Below are 11675 nucleotides of genomic sequence, written 5' to 3' on the forward strand. Positions count from 1 at the left end.
ACACACACACACTGTGTGGCTGGCAGAAACAGTGAACTGCACATGACTGGATGCATCATGAGGAACCAGGTGGCTCCTTATTAAACCTGGATGATCCACAACTTGAAGAAGCAAAGCGTTGTCATCTCCTCTCCCTCCCTTCCACCTCTCCCACCACCACCACCACCACCTCCCTCCCGGCCTGTCTGCTTCCCTGCTTGCGGTCGTGATGATGAAAACTCTCATTGTCTGCTCTTCTCCTCGGAGGAATGGATGGACGCGCACCACCTGTTTTCTTTTAAGCAGCTGTGCTCACTTCCGTGGCTCTCCCACTCTCATCCCTCCCTCCCTCCCTCCCTCCCTCCCTGCCTGCCTCCCTGCCTCCCTGCCTCCCTGCCTCCCTCCCTCCCTCCCTGTCTCCCTGCCTCCCTCCCTCCCTCCCTCCCTCCCTCCCTCCCTGCCTCCCTCCCTCCCTCCCTCCCTCCCTCCCTCCCTCCCTCCCTCCCTCCCTCCCTCCCTCCCTCCCTCCCTCCCTCCCTCCCTCCCTCCCTCCCTCCCTCCCTCCCTCCCTCCCTCCCTCCCTCCCTCCCTGCCTGCCTCCCTCCCTCCCTGCCTCCCTCCCTGCCTGCCTCCCTCCCTCCCTCCCTCCCTCCCTCCCTCCCTGCCTCTGTGTGCCTGGTGTGGGTTACTGGTCGGGCTCAGAGCCCCTGAAGACTTCCTCGCTTCAAACACACACTAATTATCCTCTCTGCCCCCGCCCCCGCCCGCAACACAAACACACTCCCCTCTTTGTCCTGTGCCAATTACATGCTTATTGCTCAGCGAATCTCTTCATGTGTTGACTGGGGTCAGGGGTCATGGAGAACCGTTGGGCTCGGGCAGGGGTTGAGGCTGGGGCAGAGGCTGTGGTGTGTAGCTAGCAATGAGTCAGTGAGGCAGTAGAGTGGGTATTTCCCAGCCTCTCTCTGGCCTCTCGTTGGGCTCTGGTTGGACCAGGAGAGAGAGAGACAGAGAAAGAGAGAGAGACAGAGAAAGAGAGAGAGAGAGAGAGAGGACCAGAGCCAGCATGGGGAGAGGGGGTGGTTTGACAGAACGCTGGTTGTGTTTTGGAAACATAAAACCCGACCAACAGCACGGCTCTAATCCAAGCAGGAGCTTGTCCCAGTTTCAGACGAGGCTTGTTAGCTTTCAGCATCTCTCTCTCCACAGGTTCTCCTCCTCTCCCTCTCTGTCCAACTTTGATCTCAATTCAGACCCCTCACCCCCCCCCCTCCCTCCTCATCCCCCTGTTTTGGTTACTTGTTTCTCACGAGGTCTGAAGCCAGTGTTCTGCTTGGTGACTAAGCCCAACCACCAGCTGGTGGGCGGTACCCTCTGATCGCCGCGCTGGTTCACTTCCTGCCCAGCGCGCCGGGGTGTTGGAGACACGACTGATGTGGGCGAGGGGCAGACTTAACAACATGGCTGCTTCTCTGGGGCCACACAACAGAGCCAGACACAACTCCACAGGGAGAGAGAAACATAGAGACAGAGAGAGACATATAGACAGACAGACAGAGAGAGAGACATAGAGACAGACAGAGAAAGAGACAGAGAGACAGAGAGAGAGACAGAGAGAGAGAGAGAGAGAGAGAGAGAGAGAGAGAGACAAAGCCCTCCCATGGGTGTCTCTCAGATCAGTCTCTGTGTCGGAGAGAGCGGTGTCTCTTAAGTCCACAGAGTGTTGGTGATGCCGATGGTCTGCACCACAGCTATGTTCTCAATGTCTCCGGGTGTAGAGGAGGCAGGAGGGAGGCAGGGGGAGGTGAGGGGAGGCAGTAAAAGGGGGGTCACTTGTAAAATATATTTTCTTTCTTTCTTCTGCCTCTCTTGTGGTTTTCTCATTTTGTCACTCTCCCTGGAGTTGAAAGAGAGTATGTGAAGAAGGGAAATCGAAAGAGAGACAGAAGATTGGGATGGAATCCTCCAGAAACCGCCAGAGTTTGCGGCTCTCCGCTCTCAGCTCGCCGTGGGAAGAGCTGCTTCAGTTGTTCTCTGTTGTTGTTTAACTCTGGACACGTATGGGGAAACCACAGGAGTGTTTGGTGGTGAAAAGTGTTGGGGAGGCCTTCCACTAAGTAAGGAGAGGAGACAGCACAGACACACACACACACAGAGAGACAGATACACACACACAGACACACACAGACACAAACAGACAGACACAGACACAGTGTCAGACTGCAGGAAGCCTTGTTTGGGTTAAACCCAACTCAGTCAGATAAGAGAGAGTGAGGAGCAGAAGCCTTGCTCGGCCGTGTTTAGACTGAACCCTGACCCAGGAGCGTCTGCTGCCGTTCCACCACTCCTCTTATCGCCCACGGCAACCGCCGCTTTGATGTCTGAGGCCATCGAGCAGAGCGAAAACTAGGATGTTGTTTCCACGGTGACGGGACCCGAGACTAAACCAGTCTGCCGTGGGGTTTGACCTCATCACACACACACAGACACACACACACACACACACAGAGGTTGAGCCAATGGGAGGGATCCCTTCCTCCTTCCTCAAAGAAAACAATGTGTGTTGTTCAGGAAGGGAGACGCAGGCCTGTCCTCACCTTACTCACGGGGAGGCTGGTCTGGAAGGTATTGTTAGGGGAGGGCGGCTGTGAGAGATGGGCTGGAAGTCAGGGTCAGGGGGGGCCCTCAGCCACGGCTGCCCCACCCAGAGTCTCTGGTCCTGGGTGTGAGAGGCCGGAAGCACAGGGTCTGAGCGGTGGAGAGACAGGATGTCTGAGTGGTCCTTGACTGACCTCCCTGTGGCACTTCTTACTGTGTGTGTGTGCGTGTGTCAGTGTGTGTGTGTGTGTCAGTGTGTGTGTGTGTGTGTGCGCCTTACGTATGTGCCAGCCGGCCAGAGCTAGCGTGTCTCTGTGTGTGTTTCCAGTACGCGTGTCAGAGGCAGTGCTTGGACGTGCGCTCCAGGGCCTTGGGCCTGCAGCGGTTAGAACATGGCCCAGCACGAAGGCCGAGTCTGGGGGGCACATCCGCCTGTCTGCCCCTCATTCAAATGGAGGGGAGAGAGTTCACCCTGGACGGTGGATGAAAGTGGACCTACAAGCATGTTTCACTAGCGTGTGTGTGTGTGTGTGTGTGTACTCCAGCCTCTCATAGTGGTCATGCTGTTTGTACAGCTGGATGGTGGAACCACTGGAATCAGCCATGTCCTCTTCTCTCTCCGGCCTGCCCGCAGAGAGCGTGTGTGTTGCGCTGTGGGTCTGGCTGGCGGCTCTGTCTGATCTGGCCTCTCAGACTGGAATAACACACACACACACAGAACAGGTGTGGGGTTAAAGAAACAACATAACATTACTGAATGTACTGTACATACACACACACACACACACACAGGTGTGGCACTATGAGGTCAGGCGTTCATGGGAAGCAGGGCGAAAAGAAGCCGGCCTCATTTCCTGCAGAGTCCCAGTCCTCTGTAATCATATAGACTGTGGACCTTATAGACTGTTCCAGAACCAGTAACACTGTTGTGTACTGTAAGTGACTCTCTCTCCCTCCCTCTCTCTTCCTCTCTCTCTCTCTGTCTCTCTCTCTCCCTCTCTCTCTCTCTCTCTCTCTCTCTCTCTCTCTCTCTCTCTCTCTCTCTCTCTCTCTCTCTCTCTCTCTCTCTCTCTCTCTCCAGTTCTATCTCCAGTCCAGGTTTACATGGCGTGGGGCCCGCTTGCTCCGCCCCCTTCTTCAGTTCACCCTGATGATGATGGCGTTCTACACCGGCCTATCAAGGGTCTCCGACCACAAGCACCACCCCACCGACGTACTGGCGGGCTTCGTACAAGGGGCCCTGGTGGCCTACTGCATAGTGAGTAGACCCCCCCCCCCCCCCACACACACACACACACACACACACACACACACAGAGTTGTGGCAAGTTATGAAGTCGGGGATGATCTCAGAGAACGTGTCAGTGTTTAGGACCCAGCGTGCGTGTCGATGGATGGATGGACGTTTCATGTGTGGCGAGGAGACAGACCATTTGTAGTATGTAAATAACACTACTATGAGAGCCCACAGAACATGGCCCATCTATCCCCCCTCTGTCTCTCACTCTCTCTCTCTCTTCTCTCTCTCTCTCTCTCTCTCTCTTTATTTGAAACAGAGCAGGCAGTGAAGTGTGGAGAGGCTGATTCTCTTTAATGAATAACACATTGCCTGGAGCCAGGCCGCAGTCTTCCAAGTGTGTGTGGAGGGGTGTGTGTGTGGAGGGGTGTGTGGGTATGTGTGTGTGGAGGGGTGTGTGTGTGGAGGGGTGTGTGGGTATGTGTCGGGGGGGAAGGTGTGTGTTAGTGAATCACTGCAGCACACTACTTGTGACACATCGCTGCGGCTGTTGCCAGCTGATTTTCGTAATCATCATTGTTACACAGGACGGTGCCAAGGAAAATTGGTGAGGAAAAAAAGAGAGAGAGAGAGAGAGGGAAGGAAAAAGAGAGAGAGAGAGGGAGAGAGAGGGAAGGAGAGAAGGGGAAAGGAGGAAGAGAGAGATAGAGAGGGAGAGAAAGGATCAGCCTTTGAAACAGGAATCAGCCTGTTCATTATTGTGATTTTATTTGGCTGCTCTGGTTCTATCAGCACAGTGGGGCCCAGCTAGAGACGGACACACACACACACACACACCTTTCCCTTATACAGGAGCCAAAACTCAAACGTGGAAATGGTTAGATTCATAAAAGTGAGAGTGCTCAGAGAGAGGTCCTGTAGTTGGCGCCTTGGCAATGACTGGCACAGCAAACACTCACACACAGAGAGACACACACACACACAGAGAGAGACACACAGACACACACACAGAGCTTCCATTACAGCACTGATGGATCCAAACTAAGCATATCGACTCTTGATCCATGGATAGGAGGGCTGGGCTGTGCCTTCTAACAGCATCAACACTGACTAGGAAAACAGTTCTCAGAAACATGGCAAGCTGATGAGTTTGACCTCGGAATGGGCTGTTCTGGCGTGAGGAGAGGGAGGGAGGGAGAAAGAGAGAGAGAGAGAGAGAGAGAGAGAGAGAGAGAGAGAGAGAGAGAGAGAGAGAGAGAGAGAGAGAGAGAGAGAGAGAGAGAGAGAGAGAGAGAGAAGAGAGAGAGAGAGAGAGAGAGAGAGAGAGAGAGAGAGAGAGAGAGAGAGAGAGAGAGAGAGAGAGAGAGAGAGGGAGGGGTGTTGTCTGTGGCTTGGCTCAGACAGAAGGTATGGGTCATTGAGAGCTCTGCTATCCCTCCAAAGACCAAGACACACACACCCACATACACACACACACACACAGACCCTCACCCAAACAAGCTCACACATTCAAATCCCTGCAGAGCGCTTGTTTTATGACCCTGAGCTCCCCTCCTGCTTTCCCCCGCCCGGAGCAACAGCAGGCCATCTGGGAGCGTTTACGCCTGGCTGTTCCTGACTCCCTGGGAGCAGGCGAGGAGACGGAGGGAGACAGGACAGGACAGCTCATGTAGCCAAAACGTCTAACCGACAGCCTTCTGTAGAACCGAAGACCACGTTAGCCTACAGAGCTAAAGCCCTAGATGACAGAGAGCTGGCGGACCCGTGGCTGTAAATGTGGGGAAACTATCACGTCAGAGTCCGTGTCACCGAGTTACCGTCGCCAAGGGATACCCTGCTGCACGCCAAGCACACGCTAAGACCTTTAAGACTGTGTAACACACACACACACATCGCCTCCTTTAAAGTTACAGGGACCTCTTTTGAAGTTGTTATTCTATATGGTTCCAATAGCAGTAATAGGTGATGACCTCACAGAGCAGTTGAGAGGTCCCAGTGCATGCTGGGATTTGCGGTCCGTGCGTGCAGGGTGGTAAATGGATCCTGGTTTCTTCAGCTGATGACAGACCAGACTGATGCGGTTTCTGACCCCCCCCTCCCCCCCCGGCCCCCCCTAAGAAAGAGAGACCAGGCTGAGCTTGGTGGAGAGACAATACCCCTGCCCCTGGATCCGCCTGCAGTGCTGAGAGAGACAGAAAGAGAGAGAGACCTGGCAGGAAACGTGAGGTCTCTCATACCTACCGCTTCCGGTGACCCCTCGGCACAATGTGACCTACGTGTCATCATGTGACTTGGCAAAGGGCGACGGTCAGGCTCAACCAGGATGCAGCTGCTCACAAATACAGTTAGCCGTGTGTGTGTGTGTGTGTCATTGTCAGGGTCAAAGAGTTTTTCCTTGGGACCAAGGAGACTTTCAGTCCTCATGCCTCTTGATATCTCCCGCTTACACACACACACACACACACACACCGGTTGAGGGTCTCAAATATTGGACTGGTGTCTGGCCAGTGAACTCCTATAAGGGCAGGAAGCCTGCTGTTATCAGACATACTCGACTAATCAGACTATATTAGTCTGTCTGTCTGTCTGTCTGTCTGTCTGTCTGTCTGTCTGTCTGTCTGTCTGTCTGTCTGTCAGTCAGATCCAGTTGTACATGCAGAAGCTGGAAGTGTCTGTGTATATCAGGGCTGCCACAGTCAAATGTCTGGCTAGCATGCCAGTTGGCATGAGATCTGACATTTACATACCTGTTTATGGAAAGACAGAAATGTCCGAGTGCGTCCATAGAGTGTAATGTATTCTTGGAACCCAAGGAAAGTGTTGGTTTGACTACAGCAGCCGGGTTAAAGGCAAGGTCTCTGAAACACCAGTAATGTAGTATCTGAAACACCAGTAATGTAGTCTCTGAAACACCAGTGAAGTAGTCTCTGAAACACCAGTAATGTAGTCTCTGAAACACCAGTGAAGTAGTCTCTGAAACACCCGTGAAGTAGTATCTGAAACACCAGTGAAGTAGTCTCTGAAACACCAGTGAAGTAGTCTCTGAAACACCAGTGAAGTAGTCTCTGAAACACCAGTGAAGTAGTCTCTGAAACAGCAGTGAAGTAGTCTCTGAAACAGCAGTGAAGTAGTCTCTGAAACAGCAGGGACTCCTTTCAGTCCCTTGTTGTTTTTAGACGCGCTCACATCCTGCTCTGTCACAGTGACATATCCTCTGTGACTCAGCTCCTGGTAGCATCAGATTGTGGGTTAGGGTGTGTGTACTTACTGTTATGGTAGACAAGGCCACACACACATCCCCTTAACTGCCCTTGAGAGTGTTCTTCTTCCATTAAAGGTTCCGCTGGAGTTGTGCCAGTAGAATAACATTAAGGAACCCCCCCCCCCTCCCTCTCTCTCTCTCCTCTCTCCCACTGCTGAGTGTGCGTTTCCAAACACAATAGGCCTGGAGGCAGGGTGTGTGTGTGTGTGTGTGTGTGCTGTGTCTCTCGAGTGAGCGCACAGGAAGCGTGGAGCTGTGATAAGGCCTCCGCCACAGCTGGGTCAGGGGTGAGAGGTCAAAGGTGGGCGACATTGTAACAAGGCCCACTATGATGGGATGAGCAGGCCCTTTTGTCAGATTAGTTTGGAAGGCATCCTGTCTGGGGAAATTGGACCGAGTCCCAGTGGTCAGAGGTACGATTCAACGTGATATGACTCTCGTGTGGTCAATAATGTCCCACTCTGATATACTACACTCAGTTCCACCCAGACACAAGATCCTGTCTCCTAAATGTACTCAATTATCTCTCTACTTCTCCTTCTCTTCCCACACACACACACACACACACAAAGAGCCTGTTGAAGCCTGTGAAGGGACTGCCTGTGCTACGACATGCAGCAGTTCTCTGACAGTCTCTGGTTGATCTTGTCACACAGTCAAAAGTCATCAGTAAAGGTCATTCGAGGTCATGTGGGGGAGTCAGTCTGCACACCCTAATCTGCCCCCCCCCCCTCACCCTTCCTTCATCACAGAAAGGAGGAGACGATCATTTTTAAATGAATCTGACAGTTGGAGGATGCTATCAGTGTGTTCTTGGTCTACTGGTGAGGCTTTACAGGGATGTCAGCGACAGGAGAGGATTCTGGGAAGGGAGCCTCTCTCTCTCTCTCTCTCTCTTTCTCTTTCTCTCTCACTCTTGGCCAGCCCTGGGTCTGGAGCTGAAAGTGGTGACACACACCGTTTCTAAGGGCAGTTTCTATGCGTCCACTTCCTGCTGACCACTGCCCTGTTTCCTGTCTGAGCGATGATGTCATAAGGAGCTCAGGCAGGAAGGGGTTGGCATGTCGTATCTCTCTTGCTCTGCCTCCCACGCCCGGGTGACCTCACAGCACGACGGCACAGAGACGGGAAATGAGCCGGATCGTGATGACATTTAGGTTAATGATGGTGATTCAGTACAGTGTGTGCGTGTGTGCATGAGACATAAACCCATTTCCTCCCTCCATATTACGTTGTGAGTCCTTACGTCACCTTGTCCCACTAACGCACCTCTCTCTCCCTTTCTCTCTCTCTCTCTCTCTCCCTTTCTCTCTCTCTCTCTTCCTTTCTCTCTCTCTCCCTTTCTCTCTCTCTCCCTTTCTCTCTCCCCCCAGGTGTTCTACGTGTCAGACCTGTTCAAGCCCCGGGTCAAACAGGCCACGCCCCCTCCCTCCCCCGTCAAGAAGGAGCTGCTACCCGCCTCCGACATCATCGAACGAAACAACCACCACAACATGGTGTGAGGCCACGCCCCCTCCCCCCGACCGAGGAGCCAATCACAGCGCTGCTCGCCTTCCCATCGGACAGTAGAATGTAGCGACGAGAGACTGTCTCTGCGCCTCACACGACACCTTGTTCCCTACCAAGTACACTGAGCCCCCCTCCCCCCCGCCTAGTACACTTAGACCCAGCCTAGTACGCTATCTAGGGAACAAGGTGTCGTCTGGGTGTCCACTCTCACTATCCAGTCATGATTACTACTATGTTAACTGCTATTCATATTTGAGCCCATTTTGAGCATCAAGAGAGAGAATTGGGAGATAAAGATAAATGGAGGGGAGTGAAAGAGGATCAGACCGGCAGAGCAGAAAGGGAGGGAGAGACGCCATCTCTTCTGGAACAAACGCTTTGTAACCACAGAAAGGGAAAAAGTGAAGAAAAAAAAATATTACAAAAAAAAAATGAAGAAGTGACTGAGTGAATGAATGAAAGATAAAGCCCCCGTTTAAGGATGGAGGGAATGCAGAAGGGTCGTCATAGAAACTGCTGCCGCCCCCCTTCCTCCTCTCTGAGGCCTTGACCCACGTAGGACAACAACTTCCTTAGCTACGGGAACGACATTTCTGCAACTATACTAGCAGCATAGATATATTAACAGTATAGATAAAGAATAACTTATAGCACTATTTTTAAGTTTGTCCATTGTCACCACTCGCCATCTGGCCGGCGCGGGGGGAGGAGAGGCTGTTGATGCTGCAGTCTGAGAGAGAGACAGAGAGACAGAAAGAGAGAGAGAGAGAGAGTGTGAGACAGGTTAATGAAGGGATATGCAGGCTGGCAGGCAGACAGCGAGAGAGAGAGAGGACCCTGACACACGACAAACTCCTAGTCTTTGGCCTGGTCTCCTGGTCTTTGGCCTGGTCTCCTGGTCTTTGGCCTGGTCTCCTGGTCTTTGGCCTGGTCTCCTGGTCTTTGGCCTGGTCTCCTGGTCTTTGGCCTGGTCTCCTGGTCTTTGGCCTGGTCTCCTGGTCTTTGGCCTGGTCTCCTAGTCTTTGGCCTGGTCTCCTGGTCTTTGGCCTGGTCTCCTGGTCTTTGGCCTGGTCTCCTGGTCTTTGGCCTGGTCTCCTAGTCTTTGGCCTGGTCTCCTGGTCATTGGCCTGGTCTCCTGGTCTTTGGCCTGGTCTCCTGGGTCTTTCCCTGGTCTCCTGGGTCTCTACCTGGTCTCCTGGCCCTCTACCTGGTCTCCTGGTCTTTGACCTGGTCTCTGTCTCTAGCATCTCTGGTCCAGCTCATCAGTCCTCCTCCCCCCGCCCTGTCAGCCTGGCCTAACCCGGGATGTTGCATTTCTATGGGTGTAGAAGTAGGGGGGGTTGAATACTAGTGTCTTTAGCAGGAGCAAGGGGGTAGCGATCTCTCAGCCTCTCATCACCTGCGAAAGGGGCGTGGCTGCGCCATGCTACTTCCTGATGTTGGGGCTGGTTGATTGGCTGCCCAGATTGGGGTGGGGGGTTGGGGGGGGTGGGGGTTCCAGGTTAAAGGGTGTGATCTCTCACCATGGAAAGCGTGCTGATTGACAACTAAGCTGGCACATTATTATGGGATGCTTTGGGCCCCTTCTGCTGGCAGGGAGGGGCTTCCGCCCATCCAATCACTCGTCTGTGTGTGTGTGTGTGTTGTGTTTGTCTGTCTGCGTGCGTTCGCATGCATGCCCAGTGTGTGTGTGTGTGTGTGTGTGTGTGTGTGCTGTGTCTTGTCCAGACCCCCTGGGTAGTGTGTGTCTAGGAAGACCACCTCGGACACACACGCGCCACGTCAACAGAGCCAAGAGTGTGAGCCGCCATGTGTCAGAGATGCCAGGGGGGGGGGGAGGGGAGGGGGGAGGGGAGGGGGGGAGGGGAGGAGGAGGGAGGTTACCCCGTCAGGTGAATGTTAAAAAAATAAAATAAAAAAAAACTGTGGATCGAATTTCTTCTCTGCTACGATGAGGCATCTCTAAAGCTCGTCTTCGGACCCTGTCCAGTGTAATCACTAAGAGTTGTACAGTTAGCACGTGACGTTTGATCTACAGCCTGCTTAGACTCCTAAAACTCACAAATACACTCTCCACCATGTTGCACATTCTTCCTCTCATGTAGTCCGTCCTATCACTTCAGCCGTTTTACCCTCCTTTTATAAATATATAAATAATGTATAGATCACTAAAATTAACTCTGTAAGATACTGTTTCTGAACATGTCTAAATATATCCACTATGAATACAGACCTGTGTTATTTACAAAGTGCTGCTTAAAAAGCATTGATTGACTGAATTTTGTATTTAGTTCACAAAAAAATATTGTAGATTTGTGATAGTACGTTTTTAATACGCATTTCAATAAATACACCCACAAATGTATTGAAATTCACTATTAGTATTTTTGTATGTCTCATTTTTGTACAAAAGAAATATTAGCAATGTTTGTTTTTTCCTCCTGCTAAATGTACTTAGCTCTAATACATGTGCTTTCAAATAAAAAGCTCATGTTGATTGGTGTACAGTGGACTTTTTGAATTTCTTCTCTGTCAAATCTCAGCTGTGTTTCAATCATAAACAACCGCTTCTTTTCTGACGGAAAGTTTCGGTCGTAATGATTCTTTTCAGAGGCCCCTGATGCAAGCAAACATTGTACAGTACTTCTGTCAAGCATTCAACCGCGCCTCCAGATCAGCTTAGAGTTTATGAACTGTTAGTAATCTGCTCTCGCTCTTCAGTTGATGATAAATGATCTGTATTTCTGCTGAAGGAATACATGCGAGTGTATTACATACAATCGATTTTTAACGTCATTATAAAACCCCCCCAATGAAAAGCAGTTTGGTAACTCTCAAGGATGGCAAGATTACTGCCAGGCAAAGGTGTCTGGTCCTGGCTGAGGTTCAGGATCACCATGTGGTTGGGTTGGCTGTGTGGAGAGGCTGGAAGTGGCGGGTCACCCTGGTTCTGAAGTCATCTGGGTGTGACTTCCACACCACGGAGCAGAACTGGGCACGAGATCGTGGCTGATTTCACACTCCCTCAGACGCCAACGAGACTGGAGGAGCTAGCATCGTGTTTTTGTGAGTGTGTGTGGATTGTGTGTGT

General features: G+C 52.0%; 1 protein-coding gene across 2 annotated transcripts in view; it reads left to right on the forward strand.

Annotated features, from left to right (window-relative positions):
* plpp3 (phospholipid phosphatase 3) overlaps positions 1–10413 on the forward strand; it is a 32586-nt gene extending 22173 nt beyond the window's left edge. For both annotated transcript variants that reach the window (XM_084676087.1, XM_084676086.1), the window contains exons 6-7: positions 3659–3835; positions 8449–10413. In XM_084676087.1, coding sequence (XP_084532213.1) covers positions 3659–3835; positions 8449–8577 — 306 coding nt within the window. In that variant the 3' untranslated portion in view covers positions 8578–10413. The remainder of the gene's footprint in view (positions 1–3658; positions 3836–8448) is intronic.
* The last annotated feature ends 1262 nt before the right edge of the window (positions 10414–11675 follow it).

Source organism: Hypomesus nipponensis, chromosome 16 (assembly GCF_054491055.1).
Source record: "Hypomesus nipponensis isolate SF chromosome 16, ASM5449105v1, whole genome shotgun sequence".
Lineage (NCBI taxonomy): Eukaryota > Metazoa > Chordata > Actinopteri > Osmeriformes > Osmeridae > Hypomesus > Hypomesus nipponensis.